This window comes from Lissotriton vulgaris, chromosome 9 (assembly GCF_964263255.1).
Source record: "Lissotriton vulgaris chromosome 9, aLisVul1.2, whole genome shotgun sequence".
NCBI classification, from domain to species: domain Eukaryota; kingdom Metazoa; phylum Chordata; class Amphibia; order Caudata; family Salamandridae; genus Lissotriton; species Lissotriton vulgaris.
The window spans coordinates 518686975-518707476 of NC_141697.1; the positions used below are offsets into that span (position 1 = coordinate 518686975).

At 49.0% G+C, this 20502-nt stretch overlaps 1 protein-coding gene across 2 annotated transcripts in view; it reads left to right on the plus strand.

Moving 5' to 3' along the window:
• Nucleotides 1–20502, plus strand: part of KIAA0586 (KIAA0586 ortholog) — a 637696-nt gene that overhangs the window by 534963 nt on the left and 82231 nt on the right. For both annotated transcript variants that reach the window (XM_086937986.1, XM_086937987.1), the window contains exon 27: nt 12039–12219. In XM_086937986.1, coding sequence (XP_086794112.1) covers nt 12039–12219 — 181 coding nt within the window. The remainder of the gene's footprint in view (nt 1–12038; nt 12220–20502) is intronic.

Sequence of the window (20502 nt, forward strand, 5' to 3'; positions counted from 1 at the left end):
GACGGCTTTCCTGGTTGCCATCACCTCTGCCAGAAGGGTGGGTGAGCTCCAGGCTCTATCTTGCAAACCTCCCTTCCTGTCTGTGCATCTGGACAAAGTGGTCTTGCATACAAAACCATCTTTCCTGCCCAAGGTAGTCTCTGCTTTCCACATCGGGCAGTCCATCACCTTACCCTCCTTCTTCCCGCCTCCGCATCCCTAAAAGGATGAAGAGCGGCTCCATCGTCTGGACCCAAAACGTGCGCTTTCGTTCTATGTGGATCGCACACGCCAGTTCCGGGTGGACGACCAACTCTTTGTTGGCTACGTGGGTGCGAAGAAGGGACCATCTCTCGGTGGGTTGTCTTATGCATCAAGGCGTGCTACTCCTTGGCTAGAAAGGAGCCTCCAGTTGGGCTGAGGGCCCGTTCCACTCGGGCCACGGCGGCTACTACTGTCCTTGGTCGGGGAGTCCCCCTGCAGGACATTTGCCAGGCGGCGACGTGGGCCTCGCTGCACACCTTTGCGAGGCACTACTGCCTGGACAGTCAAGTCCGGAGGGATGGCTTCTTTGGCCGTTCCGTCCTGCAGGACTTCCTGGTGTGAGTATGGGTTCGCAGACCCACCACCGGGGTTGGTATTGCTGGGGTATCTATTCTAAGGTAAGGAATCTAATACTAACGTGTTTCTTTCAGCTGAACAAGTTACTTACCTTCAGTAACGATATATCTGTAAGAAACATTAGTTAGCATTAGATTCCTTACCGCCCCACCCATCGTCCCCGTTCTGCGAACTGATACCTAGGGTTAAGGTTTTTTCCCCATTCAGGGCCCTAGTTTCTTGGCACCAGTGTTGGTTCTACCATGGCTCTGCGTATCTGGCGCGGAAAAGCTGTGGCTAAGACCTGACGTCAGCGCGCATAGGCGGCGTCTAAGTACTCCGACGACGTCATCCCGGCGCAGACGACGACGGACGCGGAGCCGGAGACGACGCCTAACGACGCGCAGGGGTATTGCTACGCAAAAATTTCCGGATCCAGTCTGACGCCTGGGGATATTCTAAGGTAAGGAATCTAATACTAACTAATGTTTCTTACAGATATATCGTTACCGAAGGTAAGTAACTTGTTCTTTATGTACCGTTCCAAGACAGTGGCAGCTAGTTATAATGGTAAATACAAACATATATATATATATATATATATATATATATATATATATATATATATATATATATATATATATATATATATATATATATATATATATATATATAACATTTTTAATGACTTGAAACCACTTTTGGGAAAGCAGAGGGCCTGGCAGCAAATGACAGCTGCTGTACTCCCCAAAATTGTTTTTTAAAAGTATATTTTTTGAAGACATCAGAGGATGTGTGAGCAACAAAGGAGTGTGTGGAGAGAGGCAGGGGGGGTGAGGGAGGGGGCGCAGGAGCAATGGATGAGCTTACCGTATAGTGTGGAGAATAAAACAAGCATTTACAATGCAATGGTCTCAGCATTGTTAAAGTTAGAGCTATTGTCATTGCTCATGACATTATTTTTATTTATGTTTTGTTTTTAAAACCTATAAATAAATGGCATGTCATTTACAATGCCAATAGCTTAATCTCTCGCAAATGGGAGACCTATTGCATTTGCACCCACACACAGAGCCACCCACACCCACATACAGAGCCATCCACATAGAGCCACCCACACAGAGCCATTCACATAGAGCCACCCACACACACACACAGAGCCACCCACACAGAGCCACCTACACACCAAAAAGCCACCCTCACACAGACCCACCTACAAGCAAATCTACCCACATATTACAGTCTGTACCAGAGTGTTAGTAAGATTTCGAGACTTCCATACACAGCGTGTGGCGGTGGCCAAATAATTTGCCATGTGCTATTAGAGAGTAAAAGTGCTATTCTAAAAAAACGAGGGGCGTTCAAGTCTAGCAATGGAGAGCTGGAGGCTGAAGGAAATTTGCACTCCTATATTACGACATACATACAAATAGATTTGTTATGGCTTTTAATTGCCATCCGCATCTAGAGACATCTTGCAGACACAAATGATCCAATTGATGGCTAGAAATGCAATGACAGCTCAGTCAACTGGGCTTACTAGGAGAAGATTGTAATCTACTATTATAAATATAATTAAATCCTACTGAGTAACGGCAACGAACAGCAACACATTATTGGAAGACTACAGTATCTCACAGGTAATAATTAAGGCTATATACTCAAGGACTTCAAGCAATTTCACAAGTGAGAAAATACGTTTTTAAAAAATGCACTTTACATCCAAGAGGCAAGTTATTTTACAGTATGCAAATTTTAAACGTTTAGATTTAAATCCTATCGAGTACTGATGTCACTTAAATGTTGAGGACTAAATATTCCTGTTTTTTTTTTCAAGCGCCTGTAGTAGTCAACCAGAAACTAAAGATCTGTCCTGACCCCCTATGCCAATAAAAGTTATCAGTGTTGATAAATATCGATTTCTGACTTGGGACAGTTATACTTTTAACACTTTACATTGTGTATAAGCCGCTGTTTTGTTTCTGTATTTATGTCTAACGGAAGTCAGAGCGTCGCCCAAAGTATTCCACGAAATAATTTTCGAAACACACCACAGAAATAAAATACTGAGAGAAAAATAAAAGGTGGTAGTTGTTATGTTTTATACACTGTGCCTCTGAAACTCCTCATTTGCATTCTGTCACCTACCATGAAGAGTGCCTGCCACCCCGGACTGGTTTGTACCTGCTATTGATGACAAGTAGAGAGTGCTCGCCTGTGATTGGAGCCAGATATAGGTGGGAGCCTCTCGGGCTCTAAACAACGAAATAATGCCCCTGACATTGGAGTCTCCTCTCTGGGGACTCGGGAACCAAGGACATGCCCAGGAGCCTCTCGGGCTCTAAATAACCATGTGCCCCGTCGTTGGAGTCCCCCCTCGAAATCAACAAATGTGCCCAGAGTCTCTCGTGGGCTCTTAAGAAGTGCCCCCGTCGTTGGAGCCTCTCGGGCCCTGAAGCAATTGTGGGCACTGTGGGGAGCAGGGACTGGCCTCCCCCAACGTCGGAGTCCCGCTCTGGGACTCCCTCCAAGTCGATCTGGCCCACGCGACGCTAGCACCCGCAGGAGGAGGGGGGCGGGCGGGCACCGGCAATGTGCCCCGACGCCCTCCTCCTCTAAAACAAACAGAAATGAATCCTGGGGCTTCACTCACCGGCTCTCCTGGTGCGGCGGCTGCTGTTGCTACGGGGCTCTCTCTTCTGGTGACACCGAAGCCCCGCCTGCTCCTCCAGGCGGCGGCTCCTCTCCTGGGCTGCGGGCTCACCGACGACTCTCCGCCTGGGCGCAGGAGCGCGGGGTAGGCTCCCGCTGCTTCCTGCTTGGCTGCCTGTACTTCCGGGTCCTGAGGGGAAGCACTTCCGGGTCGCCGCGGGCAGCGCGGCGGCCCCTTCAGGTCACTGCAGGCGGTGCGTCAGAGCGCTTCACAATAGGAACAGTAATGATACATGAGAAGATTACGAGTGAACAAATTACAAAAGCAGACGTTAAGTTACATGAGGCAAAAGTGACAATTGTGAGCAAACAAAATACAAGAGGTAGCAAAAGGTACATTACAGGAGGAATAGACTAGGACCTCGGCCAGAGGGAGGGTGTAACGCCCACCACTAGAAAAGGGGCGAGGCTTAAAAAAAGCAAAAGACGAGAGAGAAACGCCCCCGAATCTGGAAAAGACGGGGCTTGAATGGAGTGACGCCCCTTTCCTCCAATGGCTGGCCTCTGTTTAGGAAGCCAGCCAATGGAGAAGAGGGGCGGTGTTGGACAGGCCACGAGAAAGGCTTGCTCCCTCCCCGCACGACCAGGCCCGAGCCCGGCTCTCCAGGTGTTACACGCAACAACCACCCGTTTCCCGTCTCATATGGGACCCCTGCCCCTGGACATGTCCACATCATGGGCCCGAATCACTACCGGCCCCCTCGCCCGGCCTGGGCGCCATCTTGGGCACAGCACCACGAGGCCGCGTGGCCTCCGATCGACCCTAACCCTGGGCCTGGCCAGGCCCCGACATCCCGGCACCACCATCCACCCAGGAGGTGAGCGGACTACTTGGCAGGTCAATGGGAGAAAGAGATGTCGATGGCTCTCCCCCCGCCAGGTGCCGATCGCCCCCAGCTCCCCCAGGCGCTGGCTCCACCCCCCTGCTGGGTGTCTGGACTCCCTCATCCCGGACCTCCCGACCTCCAAGTGTGAGGGTCCGGACATCAAAGGGCGCCAGACCTATAACTGGGGCAGCTCCAGAGCAGGAAGGCAGTTGTATCCTGGAGTCGAGAGACGCAGAGAAGAACTCATCCTTGACGGACTACTGGCGCTGCCGTAGCCCTGCCTTGCGAACTATCGTCCTGCCTGCTGGCGCTGCCGCAACCTTCTGAAACCTTCATCGTCGTCGAGACCTGCTGGCGTGGCCGCGGACCGTTTGTATCTACCACCTTCAACCATCTCGGGACCTGCTGGCTCCGCCGCGGCCCGATCATCTAGAACGCCGAGCTCGAGGATTGTGAGCTATCCGACCATCACCGCATCTACCAGATTGGTAACAAGACTGTCCCGCTACCCCTTTTCCCAACCAAGAGACTAGAACCGAGGGGACCCCTGAGTCCAGACCTCCTTGTACCGTTTCACCGTACTTAAAGAATTGCTTATAAAGAACATTAAACCTTATCCTTGTGTGGTGTACATCTGTGGGGGGGAAGTTACTCGTCTGTACGATCGCTGGAGACGGCTCTCCCCGGAGACCTCTCCCCTTATTCTCGGCCGACCCTCCCGGTCCGTCTAACATTGGTGGCCAGCGGCGCGATCCGAATCAACGCGTAATCGTACAGAGAGTAGCTCACCCCACGACGAAACCACAATGACAACCAAAGAGAGCGGATCCACCGAGAAATTCCAGATGGAGAAATTGGAAGAGTACAGCCATCGTGAGTTGAAACAATTCTGCATTGAACTAGGTATCGCTACCACCGGTCTGAGTACTAAAGACGATTTTAAGCACGCCATTGAGTCATGGGCAGAAACCGGGGCCGTCAGACCCCCGGACCAAAATGTCGCAGCAGCAGAGAAAAACACCACGGCTTCCGAGGAGCGAAGAACGGGTCTCTCGCAAGACGAGATCCAAGAACGAGAAAGAAGCAGACTACATGAACTAGAAATGGCCCGGCTCAAAATGGATGGCGAACTCAAATTAGCCGAACAAAAACTGAACCTAGAACATCTGCGGGTCCGAGAAGAACGGGAAGAGAAACAGAGACAAAGAGAGCTCGAGGAGAAGAAACTGGCGTATGAACACGAGCGCAAACTAGCAGAGATAGACTTACGTAAGCAGAACAAAGAATTAGGGGTGCCCGAGCAACCGCCCACTCCGGGAGCAACAGAAAAGAAAGTACACATCCCCAAGGATGTCGTTTGAGAATATTTCCGAGATGACGACATACAGCAATGGTTCAAGGCCTACGAGATCGCTATGACCTCCCACCGGATCGATCGAAGCGACTGGGGAGCCGGTCTATGGGGGAGGTTCGTCAATGAGGGCCGCGATGCCCTGTTACAGCTCCCAGACCATCTGATGACCTCCTATGACCACATGAAAGCTACCCTCCTCACCCGCTATGGGCTCACACCCGAAATGTACCGCCAGAGGTTCCGAGACTGCACCCGGATCCCGGGTACAACTTGGGTGGAGTGCGTGAACTATTTCAGCCGAGCCTTCGAGGGTTGGATCAAGGGAAGCAATGTAACGACCTACGAGCAACTCTTCAATCTCATGGTATGGGAGCACCTATCTAACAACTGCTTCGTCGAGCTCAGGCAGCACCTCCTCGACAGTAAATTGACTGATCCACGGCAGCTCGCCACCGAGGCTGACCGGTGGGAAATTACCCGAGTGGGCCAAAATGGGTCACATGAACAGAACCGGAACAACCAAGGTCAGCACCGTCCCCGAGGAGGAGGAGGGGGTCAGGGACGAAGAAGAGACAACGCCCCGGCCGCTCCCGCTGCCAGCACCCCACCCCCGGCCAACCGGGGCAACACCCCGGCGCGCCCGGGGTACAGAGCCAATGTCACGTGTCACCGATGCCAGCGAGTCGGCCACTACGCAAATGACCCGAATTGTCCACAGAGCCAGACTCCGAGGCCCCGCCAGATGGCTGCCGCCGCCCTGGGGGAAGAACAAATCTCCGAAGAACACGAGGAAGGTGAGCAAGAACACCAAGAATGGGAACCAGCCGCCATGGTTCTAGCGTGTCTATGGGGAAGAGACATGGTCCCGCGGGCCCCCCTACCCGCCAACACCCGGAAGTACAGTCAGTGGGTGAACATTAATGGACGCAGGGCCGAAGCCCTACGTGACACCGGAGCCAGTGTAACAGCCGTCCGCTGTCACCTGGTGACCCCAGAACAGATCCTGCCAAACGTTCTCTGCCCTGTCCGTTCAGCCGACAATTCGGAGAGTCTATGTCGGATGGCCTGCGTCCCCTTCGAGTGGGGAGGAGTCTCCGGCATGTTGAAGGTGACGGTCCGAGATGATGCCCCCGTAGACTGTCTCCTGGGAAATGATCTTGAAAGTTCCCCGTGGGCCGCCGTAGAGAGAAGAGAGCACCTGGGGATATTGGGCCTCCCGGACTGGGCGTGCGTAACCACCCGGTCCATGGCTGCCCGTGTCATCCCCCGACCCGAAGAACCTGAATGGCCGGCACCTCCTCCCCCGGTCGCTCCAGTAGAAGACACCGACCGTGCCGCCCCCCCAGAGCAAACTCCCGAGGGGCTCGCTCAGCCTCAGGACCTTCCCGACCTGGCTCAGTGGCGTCAGGAGGGGGGGCCCACCCAGGAACAGTTTCGCCACGAGCAGAAGACCTGTCCCTCCCTCGAGGGACTCCGCCAACAAGCCCTCGCCCAGAGCGCAGGGGATACCTCCGGAACCCATTGGGTCTATTGGGACAATGACCTGTTGTACAGCGAACAGAGAATCGCGGAGTTAGGGGCCAGTCAAGTGCTAGTGGTGCCCCTCCGCTTTAGAGACTTCTTGCTAAACCTGGCCCACGATGTCCCCCTGGCTGGTCACCTGGGTCAGGACAAAACCTATAATCGCCTGGAGACCCACTTTTTCTGGCCCAAGATGAGGAACGACGTACTCCAGCACTGCCGGTCTTGCCCCACGTGCCAGGCCAGCGGGAAGAGCGGCCGCAAGCTTAAAGCACCTCTGCAACCTTTCCCAGTGGTCACCACCCCGTTCGAGAGGGTGGGGATAGACATTGTGGGGCCCCTGGACCCCGTACAGCCCAAGGACATCGGTTCATCCTGGTACTGGTGGACCACGCCACCCGCTACCCCGAGGCTGTGACCGCCCCGGTAGTCGGCCGGGCCTTGATGGGGATCTTCTCCCGGGTGGGCTTCCCCCGAGAAGTCGTCAGCGACCGGGGCACAAACTTTATTTCAAAATACATGAAATCCCTCTGGCAACAGTGTGGGGTCACCTACCGATTCACGACCCCCTATCACCCTCAAGGAAACGGACTAGTTGAGCGGTTCAACCGCACGCTCAAAGGGATGATTGGGGGGTTGGAAGAGCCCCTCCGTCGCCAGTGGGATGTGCTACTGCCGTGCCTCCTCTTTGCCTATCGAGAAGTCCCCCAGAAGTCCCTCGGCTTCAGCCCGTTCGAACGCTTATATGGACACCCTGTGCGAGGGCCGCTCAGCCTAGTCAAAGAAGGTTGGGAAATGCCCCCTCTGAAGAACCCTCCAGATGTTTTCAAGTACCTCCTGACCCTACGCAACCAGACCAGACGGTTCAGAGAAATGGCAAAAGCAAACTTGGAGGCCAGTCAGGAAGACATGAAAAGGTGGTACGATCAAAATGCCTCCTCCATCGAATTTGAACCCGGCCAACAAGTGTGGGTGATGTCTCCCACCGAACCATGCGCCTTGCAAGACAAGTGGACAGGGCCCTTCAAAGTGGTCGAGCGCAAGAGCCCTGTCACCTATCTCATCGATATGGAATCTTCACTGAACCCCCTCCGGGTCCTCCACGCCAATAGACTAAAACCCCACTTTGTGCGCTCGGAGCTCAGCCTCCTGATGGCAACAGACAACGGAGCCGAGGAGGACTCCGAACCACTCCCTGACCTCCTACGGACTCGGGAGAAGGACGGCTCCGTGGACGGGGTCCGACTCTCGGAGGCCCTCACCCTGGAACAGCGCCAAGGCTGCAGAGACCTCCTACTGCAGTTCGCCACCCTGTTCTCCCTCACCCCAGGGGTCACCCCCTGGTGCTTACACGACGTAGACACTGGAGACAGTCCCCCTATCCGACATCGGGCCTACCGCGTACCAGATCGGGTACGGGCCTGCATCCAAGAGGAGGTGTCCAAGATGCTCACGCTCGGGGTCATCGAGCCCTCAGACAGCCCCTGGGCCAGCCCAGTGGTACTGGTCCCCAAAGCGGCCGCCCCCGGCACCACTCCTGAGCTCCGGTTCTGCGTCGACTACCGGGGCTTGAATGCGGTCACCAGAACCGACGCACATCCCATCCCCCGAGCAGATGAACTAATCGACCGCATGGGAGCTGCCCGCTACCTCAGCATCTTCGACCTGACAGCGGGCTACTGGCAGATCGGTCTCACACCCCGGGCCCAAGAACGATCTGCCTTCTCCACCCCTGATGGCCACTACCACTTCAAGGTCATGCCATTCGGCATGAAGAATGCTCCAGCAACATTTCAGCGGCTAGTAAACCAGGTCCTGGCGGGACTCGAAGAATTCAGCGCCGCCTACCTGGACGATATCGCTGTGTACAGCCGCCACTGGTCCGACCACCTCAACCACCTCCGAGAGGTTCTGCAGGCCCTCCAACGAGCCGGCCTCACGATCAAGGCCAGCAAATGCCAAATTGGCCAGGGGTCCGTGACCTATCTCGGGCACCAGGTGGGAAGCGGTCTGGTGGCCCCGCTGCAACTCAAGATCGCTGCCATCCAGTCTTGGCAGCCCCCCATCACCCAGACCGAGGTCCGTGCCTTCTTGTGACTCACAGGCTACTACCGGCGGTTCGTGAGGGACTATGGCAGCATTGTGGGGCCCCTCACGGAACTCACATCCAAAAACCAACCCAAGAAGGTCAACTGGACCCCAGACTGTCAAGCGGCCTTCGAGAAACTGAAGGCCACCATGTGCTCCGCCCCTGTGCTCCAGGCCCCCGACTACAGTCGGGAATTTATCGTCCAAACAGATGCCTCCGACCATGGCATTGGGGCAGTCCTTTCCCAGCTGAACCCCGAAGGACTTGACCAACCAGTGGCTTTCATCAGCAGACGTCTCCTGGCCCGAGAGCAACGCTGGAGCACCATCGAGAGGGAGGCCTTCGCAGTGGTGTGGGCCCTTAAAAAGCTCCGGCCCTATCTCTTCGGTACCCACTTCCGGGTACAGACTGATCATCGGCCCCTGCAGTGGCTAATGCAGATGCGGGGGGAAAACCCGAAACTATTGCGTTGGTCCATCTCCCTGCAGGGGATGGACTTCACTGTGGAACATCGACCCGGCCAAGACCACGCCAACGCAGATGGCCTGTCACGCTTTTTCCGCCTCGACGAGGAGAGTCCCCAAGAGGATGGGTGACTCTCCCCGCCTTCAGCTGGGGGGGACGCATGTTGGACAGGCCACGAGAAAGGCTTGCTCCCTCCCCGCACGACCAGGCCCGAGCCCGGCTCTCCAGGTGTTACACGCAACAACCACCCGTTTCCCGTCTCATATGGGACCCCTGCCCCTGGACATCTCCACATCATGGGCCCGAATCACTACCGGCCCCCTCGCCCGGCCTGGGCGCCATCTTGGGCACAGCACCACGAGGCCGCTTGGCCTCCGATCGACCCTAACCCTGGGCCTGGCCAGGCCCCGACATCCCGGCACCACCATCCACCCAGGAGGTGAGCGGACTACTTGGCAGGTCAATGGGAGAAAGAGGTGTCGATGGCTCTCCCCCCGCCAGGTGCCGATCGCCCCCAGCTCCCCCAGGCGCTGGCTCCACCCCCCTGCTGGGTGTCTGGACTCCCTCATCCCGGACCTCCCGACCTCCAAGTGTGAGGGTCCGGACATCAAAGGGCGCCAGACCTATAACTGGGGCAGCTCCAGAGCAGGAAGGCAGTTGTATCCTGGAGTCGAGAGACGCAGAGAAGAACTCATCCTTGACGGACTACTGGCGCTGCCGTAGCCCTACCTTGCGAACTATCGTCCTGCCTGCTGGCGCTGCCGCAACCTTCTGAAACCTTCATCGTCGTCGGGACCTGCTGGCGTGGCCGCGGACCGTTTGTATCTACCACCTTCAACCATCTCGGGACCTGCTAGCTCCGCCGCGGCCCGATCATCTAGAACGCCGAGCTCGAGGATTGTGAGCTATCCGACCATCACCGCATCTACCAGATTGGTAACAAGACTGTCCTGCTACCCCTTTTCCCAACCAAGAGACTAGAACCGAGGGGACCCCTGAGTCCAGACCTCCTTGTACCGTTTCACCGTACTTAAAGAATTGCTTATAAAGAACGTTAAACCTTATCCTTGTGTGGTGTACATCTGTGGGGGGGAAGTTACTCGTCTGTACGATCGCTGGAGACGGCTCTCCCCGGACACCTCTCCCCTTATTCTCGGCCGACCCTCCCGGTCCGTCTAACAGGCGGTTTCAAGCCCCACTGTAGAAAACATCTAGAAAACATTAAATCTCAGAGTTCTACCCACACACACTGCTGCGCAGTGCGACGCTACTCCGAGACCTAAAAATAATTTTTTAAAAGTCAGTATGTGGGAAAGCAAGTACAAAGCCGGGGCAGAAGGGAGCAACGCGGGTGGCATGGGGGGGCAGGTATGAAATGAGAGAAGCAGCATGTGAGGGAGTGAGCAAGTGAGGGAGCAACGCAGAGCTCAGCGGGTGAGGGTATTTGAGGGGGTACATGAGAGAGAACAAGAAACATGCACTCTCATGGAATGCTTACAGACAAAGATAAAAGTAATTCCATAAATATAAGTAGTGTAAAGATCCATGCCACTCAGTCAAAAGAATGGTAAAGAGGTTATTCTCCAGGGGAGGGACAAACAGAAGAACAGGAAGGCAAAACATTGATTAAGAAGCAAGCAAATGACCGTGGCGATAATGCCAACCAATATTAAGCAGTAGGTCGGGTTCTAAGCACACTATACTTTTTTTTGATCGGTCCACAAAAAAATCTTTCGCAAGTTAAAGCCTAAAAATGTCCTCCCTTGACCTGACATCTTCCTCAACTATCTCCTCATTTCTGGACTTATCTGGGGTCAGATATCTTTGTGAGAGTGCCAGTATTACAATTTGTCCGACTTGAATTGCCACCAGAAGCTGAATAGCCACCGGTTAGGGTACAGATCTCAACATGGTTCTAAGATTTTTCTGCTTTCACTGCTAAACATTGTGCTTGCTGATGCTCACAATGGTGAACTATACTCTAAGCTACTTTTAAGTCTCTCAGCTAGTTTCTATAAGGTGGCTTACCGCTGAATTCCTGACCATTTTAAAACGGTGGGGAACTGTACAGGAGAGACCTGTTGGGTTTTCCAGTGCATGTTTACAATTAATTTTTGGATTAGAAAATGTCAAGTATTGTAGTGTGCAACCTACAAATAAATAATAAAAAATATCCGAATTATTGCTACATGTTTGTATCTTTTTGTTTTAAAGTTGGGGCGTAGTTACTTATGTAGCATAAAAAGGCTCACTCAATTGCATCCATTTAAGATTTTCAAAATAGCCAGTCCTATTCATTATTATTTATGAATTAATTCACATTCCACAAGGCATGTTGCCTTGCTAATTAAAAAAGGGCGAATGTGCCCACTCACTTTAACTTTCTTGTTTGAAAGTTCTCAACAATTTTGGTAGTTGACTTTTATTGCAGTCCACTGTTGTCTGTTTTATTTACACTGCCACTTCATCTGGCTGTTTTCTTTTCCCCTAGATTTCAGATGATGAACATAGTTCTGGAGAGGTCCGTGATGACCAAAGACCAATATTCACAGTTGGAGCAAAAAGAGTTGTGTTGGGGCGTTCTGCCTACATGGACCATCCTGTGGCTGCGGATCACGCCACAGAGCATCGAAGCAGGCCATTGTTACCTAGACAGCTTGATGGACCCCCAGGTAGTCTGTAAAATCAAATTTATGTTTATTTAGCCAGCACCACAATCTGATTTATTTCTTTGATTTAGTGGTTTGCATATTCTTGTTAATTCCCTATTGTAGGAACCTATTCTAGGCAGTATGAATGCTGCTTTTAGTACCCATCCTGTAGCTCTATCAAGTGCTCGATTTGATGTGAAGGCTGAAGTATAAAGTACTGATTAATTTCCTCCCTTGTTTTTATGATATGCTTATAACTTTGTCTAAGTGAAACTGCACAAAACTTCACATGAAATGATTTCTTCTCTGGTCAATGTTTTAAAGTTTAGTACACAGAGGAGAAACACCATTGCTACCAAAAGCCCCAAATCTGATTTCTTCGTTGTGACTCCCATAGGGTGATCACTGATCGCTTACTGAAAAAAAACTGGTAGATGGAATAATACTCGCATTTTATGTGAATCCATCAGTGTTTTCTGTGATTTTCAATAGAAAATGTATGTATATCTGGAATGAAAAGATCTCTAATTCTGGGGAGGTTGGCAGATTTGGCCGGAAAAGTGCTCTAAGTCTGGGGATGTCAGCAGATGTAACATTTTTCTGAAGGGGCGTGGAAATTATTAGGTTGTGTGTGGAGCTACCTGTTTAACTTCATCCTTTATTTTGTGATGTCTGCGAACTACCATGAAGATTCCTGTGAAAAACCTTTTCTTCGGACTGGGAGACGGGTGTGAGGTTGGGGTTAAAGGATAGCGAGACATCCCACAAAAAAGCTAAATCTGGTATAATCTCCTGAGGGGCGTGAATAACCCATTTGTGCATATAAATGGCTACATTTCGCAAACAAGTTGTGGACAATTTGGGAATCTAAATCTTTCAGAGCCAGTCTAGGGTGTTACGGCATTACCGTCTCCCTACAGTATAATCCTAATTTCTGCTCTACCCCCTAACCAGAACCCTGCAATCGTACTATAGCGCATAGTTCTGTCTCCTTTACCTGGTACCAGTTGGCACTGGTATATATTGCTGTTTTGGTCAACTGTTGAAAACAGCGTTTTTGGTTGTTTGGCGATTTGAAGCTGTATGACACATCTGCCCAAAACCTTCAAAGAAAAGATATCCTCTTAAAATACATCCAAGAACGTTGCATGCAGTCTGGTGAAAGGGAAATTAACCTGGGCGAATTTGTAAAAACTTGCAGTTTATAATGAAGTTGTCACAGTAAATTTGTCATGATTGATAATGGAAAAACTGCCGCCCATGCTACATGATCATTTAGTACCGGTGCGCACCAGCTACAGGATGTACCCGAAAGCCGTACCCCGTGCCCAGTGGTTGCTCGGCCTGTGCACAGGGCATAATGAGACCATTTACTGGGCGCAAAGGCCACACCCTTGGGCTCAGCAACTGCTAGGGATAGCCACCGAAAATCTCTAGTTGCCACTAGATCCACTACCTGATGTATATTTCCAAAGGATGTACCTAGTGGGTACTGGGGCCAGTGTGACTAGGCCAGACTTCTCCAACGAGTAACTTGTGGGATTCTAGTAGCTCTCCAGCTACCTGTGAGTAGCTCTCCTGTGTGCAGCCCATCTTGCTTAGTTGGAGGCCTTAGCTTTGTTTAATTATTATAGGTATACCAAAGCTGAAAAGCATTGATTCAAGATGAAACTGTTTGTATTTTCATAACTTTTTTCAGAAAATTATGTTTAGAGAAAAATGGTAAAATTTGCAAAATTGATTTAAAGCTGATATTTGAGTGATAAATTATACAGACGGGGGAAACTTATTGCTCATGTTATTACCTTGGTAGCCGAGGTTTTGCAGCAATGACTGTTAAGTATTACCCACGTAGGGGCAATCCATATTGATAAAGTCTTGTCCACATTACTGCTGGGAGCCCTGCCTGACGCAATGAGGTACTCACTACCAACAAGTTTGCGTGGGGTGCCCACTAGTGTAATTATAGCTGATATGGTCACTATTACAACACTAATAATATTAGTAGCTCAGGATAATTTTTGTCGAACATAAGTATACACTAAAAGTTGGAGACCCCTGGACTAGGCTCATGATGTGACCAGTGGTTCTGCACCCGGAACCCCCTGAGCATGGTTGATTACTATGGCAGAGTACTGGATTCACGGTATGGCTCAAGGCATTACCCAATGGCTGCAACTGAAAGGCGTAGGCACAGTTTAAATCCATAGACAAAGAAAGTGGAGGACTTGGTGCAGGTATTGGGGAAATTGTTGAGCGATGACTTATTGATTGCATGGGTGAGATCGAGTGCCGTGACATGTATCCAATGTGCTGAACACAGGTAGCGAGATCACTGGATTCATGGCATTAATTAAGGCAACACCCCTTATAGCTGTGCCACAGCAGAAGCCATGTCTAGCGGTACTGGGAGTAGTTGTGTGGGTATAAGTGGCAAGAAACTGATTACAGGAGATATGAGTACAGGACCTGACCAAAGAGAAGGATACCTTACAGGTAAAAGTATTGATGTCCTGTAATACCATTGTGTTTTGAAGAGCGTGATGGCATTATTGGTTCCACAATGCACAGTTGGATCATACATTATGATCTAATTTAACCATCAATAGATTCAACTCACAAGAAACACCCAACAGGCCAAATGCTGACTGGTTTGCTAATATGACCAGAACCTTTGTTGTGACTTTGCAGATCAAATAATTTGTATTTTACACCCTTCAATTAATACCACTATCATGGAAATAATATGTTTTGAACAGGAAAATGTGTGTCAAGAACAGTAAGTTAAGCACTGGACAATTAAGTTTAGTTGTCTCTAATATCAATTTACCCTTATGATATTCAGGTCGGATTTTTGATAAAAATGTTTGCCATAATTAGAAGCACCTTTGAGGAGCTAGAGAGGTTTTTTATAGACTGAGAGGCTAATGTTGTAGGCTCCCGAGTGGTTGAAATACATAATGTTTGAAAATTGCATATTTCTTAATTATTCTTTTCCATCATGTAATCTTTACTGATATCCATGAACAATAAATAGCTTCACTTATGTTTTAATGTCAGTTAAAACGGTAAATGGTCAAAATATCGATTCCAAAATATAGACTAACCTAAATATCGACTCCAAAATATAGAATGGACAAAATATCGATTGGACAGAATATAGACATCAAAAATATAGTTTTGAAGGTAAGTAATGTAATATCGATTTTAAAAATAGTCAAAATATCGAAGTACATAATATAGTTTATTAAAAATATCGAATTTTTAATAATATCGAATTTTTCTCAGTGTTTTGTATGTTAGTATATGTGTGAAAAGTGTATATATTTTTGTAATTTATTTTAAGTAATTAATTTTATGTTATTTAATTCCTGCGTAATTTAATTCTGTAGCGGGTTGTGGGTTTATAGGGGAATAGGGTGGGAAGTAATTCAATTATAATTAATTAAATATGTTAATTAATTAATTTGTATTTATTTAGAATAAATTGTTAATTAATTTTTAATTGGTAATTATTTTTTATTAATTGGTTAATTGATAATTATGTGAATTAAATTAATTTATTTTCTGTAGTGGGTTGTGGGTTTATAGGGGAATAGGGTGGGAAGTAATTTAATTATAATTAAATAAATATGTTACTTAATTGGTATTTACGTAGAATAAATTGTTAATTAATTTTTAATTGGAAAATAATTAATTCTTAATTGATAATTAATTTTTATTAATTGATAATTAAGTGAATTAAATTAATTTATTTTCTGTAGCGGGTTGTGGGTTTATAGGGGAATAGGGTGGGAAGTAATTTAATTATAATTAATTAAATATGTTAATTTATTGGTATTTACTTTGAATAAATTGTTAATTAATTTTTAATTGATAATTAATTCTTAATTGATAATTATTTTTTATTAATTGATAATTATGTGAATTATATTAATTTATTTTCACTAGAGTGGGAATAGTAAAATTTACCCCTATGCTATCCAATGCTTTCCCTACTGTTGCACTCACTGGAGTGGGAATAGTAATTTCTACCCCTACGCTATCCAACGCTTTCCCTACTGTTGCACTCTCTGGAGTGGGAATAGTAATTTCTACCCCTACGCTATCCAACGCTTTCCCTACTGTTGCCCCCTCTGGGGTTGGAATAGTAATTTTTACCCCTACGCTATCCAACCCTTTCCCTACTGTTGCACTCTCTGGAGTGGGAATAGTAATTTTTACCCCTACGCTATCCAACGCTTTCCCTACTGTTGCACTCTCTGGATTGGGAATAGTAATTTTTACCCCTACGCTATCCAACGCTTTCCCTACTGTTGCACTCTTTGGAGTGGGAATAGTAATTTTTACCCCTACTCTATCCAACGCTTTCCCTACTGTTGCACTCTCTGGAGTGGGAATCGTAATTTGTACCCCTACGCTATCCTACCGTAATAATATTGTGTATGTTTTATTAATATTATGTTAATATATTTATATGTTTTAACCCCTTGCGCGCTAGCGGTTTTCCCGCTGTGTGCTGGATTTTTTCAAAAACCCGCATTACATGACGAGCTCAGCTCGTCATCAGCATACGAGCGCCGTAGCGGATGACGAGCTGAGCTCGTCATCAGCATCGAAGGGGTTAACAGATATGATTGTATATTTTTTTTTCATAAGTTAAATTAGTTATTTAATAATTTTAAGGTAATTAAAGTATTTAAAAATATATTTTAGCTATTTATTTTTAATATTTTTTTAATTGCTAATGTTACAACATGGCCAGTCTCAATTACGTTCTATAATGCTGCTAGGCTGGACATTACAAAATCCCTGTTCAGGCTACCTGCCATGGCGTCTAATCAACACCACGTCATTGTTTACTGTCTTTAACCTTACAGATAAACCAATCTCTTTGGCACATAGAGGAGCAGACTATACGATGCTGAGCATAGAAAAACTGGGTAAAGAATACATTAAGTCGACCAGGAATTTACCATACACACACAAATGTTGGAGTGGGGGAAAGGAGGTATTTCTTAGTGGAAAAAATTGAAAGAACTCGCTAAGCGGCACACTTTTTTGTTGATGTATTAATTTACACGGAGCCTGCAAGGGTTTTTCGAATAACCTTTCTTGCCACCTGCACGTATAAGCTGCGTATAAGCAAAATATTGAATTTATAGTCAAGTAAAAAGGCAATCTGTTTGAGATACATATATATATAAACAGGCCTACAGGTATGTTGGTGATACACAAATAAATTACACTGTAGGTCCTGATGACACCTTTCCTGATTTTGATAGATGTATAGGAAAAAGGCGTTGGTCGACGTTTCGGTCTCCTATGTGTTTATCTGCGAGACCATCTTCAGGACTGTTAGATCTATATTTGTAATGCCCTGATATTGCACTGTAGATAGCATGAAAGTAGCTATTTCAATTGTTACAGTCATTTGAGCACTTGACCCGCAGGGCATAGACAACTTGCCTGATGGAAGGTAATAATATGGTAATCTTATTAAAATTCAGGAAAGAATTGCCAAACGGGCGAAAAATCAGGTTGGTACGATATAGTCTTCTCGCAATAAATGCAGTTGTAAGACTTATCGACCACTGGAGCGTTAATCTGTTACAAACGGCCAATCAGCTGTTGAAACAACTGCCTGTCATGTAGAAAAGATCATGGTATTCTTGACTCACAGCGCCCCTCAGGTTTATGACACTTTATCGGCCACCACGAATAGAAGAGTGCAACTGATCTGCTGGCTCATCTATTTTTGCCTGAAATCGACCCTAAGCAATAACAAGAATACCATGATCTTTTACCTCTACCTGTGTCCTCCGCTCTGTCTACCACACAGGGCAGACCTCCACTCGCAGGGGCAGGTTCTGCACCTCGACCTCTAGAGCCTGTACCTACATGCTTGGAGATTGAATGGGGCAAGTGAGTTCTTTTTCTCTTTCTCCTGATGTGGCAGATGTTATATTATCGACCAGAAGACACTCCACCAAGTCTGTTTATGCTGGCAGATGGGCGCAATTATATGAAGTGGTGTGAGGAAAAGTCTATTGACGCTTTAAAGGCCCATTTTCTGAAATTTTATGATTTGCGCTTTCCCTGGTGCAGCAAGGTTGTGCAGTTGCAACAGTTAAGGGATATTTGTGTGCCCTTTCGGCATTCCTTTATATACCTGATCAACCTTCCCTTTTTAAGTCCCCTATAGTATTACGGTTTCCTATGGAAATTACTAACAAGTTGCCTCCCACTCCCTTTATTATTATGCCTCAGTGGGATCTTAATTTGGTGCTGACCTTCCTTATGGATGCTCCATTTGAGCCCTTATATAGGTGTCCTTTTAGTTTGCTTCCTTTCAAAACAATTTTTCTAGTCGCCATAATGTCAGCAAGACATGTAAGAGAATTGCAGGATAGAAGTATGAAACCTCCTTTCATAACTCTAAATGAAGATAAGTTGGTACTAAGAACCAGGGCTCCTTTCCTGCCAAAGGTGATTACTCCATTCCACTTAGGCCAGCCTATCACCCTTTCTATCCTCCTCCTCATCCTTCTAAAGAGGAGGAGAGGCTTCATCGTTTGGGCCCAAAAAGGGCTGTGAGCTTCTATGTGGACAGAACTTGTGCTCTTCTGCTGGATAATCAGCTGTTTGTTGGCTATGTGGGCAAGATGAAAGGAAAAGCAGTGCATAAGAGAACATTATCCAGATGGATTATCCTGTGCATAAAGATCTGCTATGCCTTGGCTAACAAGGAGCCACCTGAAGGGTATTCGAGCTCCTTCTACAAGAGCGAAGTCTTCAACTTTTGCTTTGGCCTGAAGTGCCCTTGGAGTTGATGTTTGTAAAGCTGCAACTTGGGCCCCCCACTACACTTTTGCAAAGCACTATTGTTTGGACTCCGAAGTGGCCGCATGCCGAGCTCAGCGACCTACTGAAGAAACCAACAGCGGACCCCACCAACCTCAAAAACTTCCGCCCCATCTCGCTCCTCCCTTTTCCTGCCAAAGTCATCGAGACGATCGCCAACAGACAGCTTGCCGCCTTCCTCGAGACGAATGGATCCCTCGACCCCTCGCAATCCGGTTTCAGAGCCAACCACAGCACCGAGACCGCCCTCATCGCAGCCACCAACGACATCCGAGCCCTTCTCGACAACGGGGAAACAGCGGCACTCATCCTCCTGGACCTCTCCGCCGCGTTCGACACTGTCTCCCACCGCACCCTAGTCCAACGCCTCAGCAACACCGGCATCCAAGAGAAGGCATTGAAGTGGATCATCTCGTTCCTCGCTGGAAGAGCACAGAGAGTACGCCTCCCCCCCTTTCGCTCCGAGGCCACCGAAGTCATCTGCGGCGTCCCGCAAGGATCATCACTCAGCCCCACCCTCTTCAACGTCTACATGAGACCTCTCGCAGCCATCGCACGCCAACACAACCTCAACATCATCTCCTACGCCGACGACACCCAGCTGATCCTATCCCTCACCAGAGACCCCGACACCGCCAGAACCAGCCTTCACGAAGGGATGAAAGACGTCGCCGAGTGGATGAAGAACAGCCGCTTGAAACTGAACTCAGACAAGAAGGAAGTCCTCATCCTTGGACCATCACCCTCCGCCTGGGACGACTCCTGGTGGCCCCCAGCCCTGGGCACCGCCCCCAAGCCGAGAGACCATGCACGCAACTTGGGCTTCATCCTGGACTCCTCCCTCTCGATGACCAGACAAGTCAACGCCGTCTCCTCCTCATGCTTTCTCACCCTCCGCATGCTTCGCAAGATCTTCCGATGGATCCCGATCGAGACCAGGAAGACGGTCACGCAGGCCCTCGTCACCAGCCGGCTGGACTACGGAAACACCCTCTACGCCGGAACCACAGCCAAGCTACAGAAAAGACTACAACGCATCCAGAACGCCTCCGCCCGACTCATCCTGGACATCCCTCGACGCAGCCACATCTCCGGCCACCTCCGGAACCTGCACTGGCTCCCTGTCAACAAGAGGATCACGTTCAGGCTCCTCACCCACGCACACAAGTCTCTCCACAACCAGGGCCCCAAGTACCTCAACGACCGCCTGACCTTCCACACGCCCACCCGCCAGCTACGATCCGCTAGCCTCGCCCTCGCCGCCGTACCACGCATCCGAAGAACCACCGCCGGAGGCAGATCCTTCTCCTACCTGGCGACCAAGACATGGAACTCCCTCCCCATCCACCTTCGGCTGACCCAGGACCACCTCGCCTTCAGGAGACAACTCAAGACCTGGCTGTTCGAGCAATAGCGACCCCCTTCCCCCAAGCGCCTTGA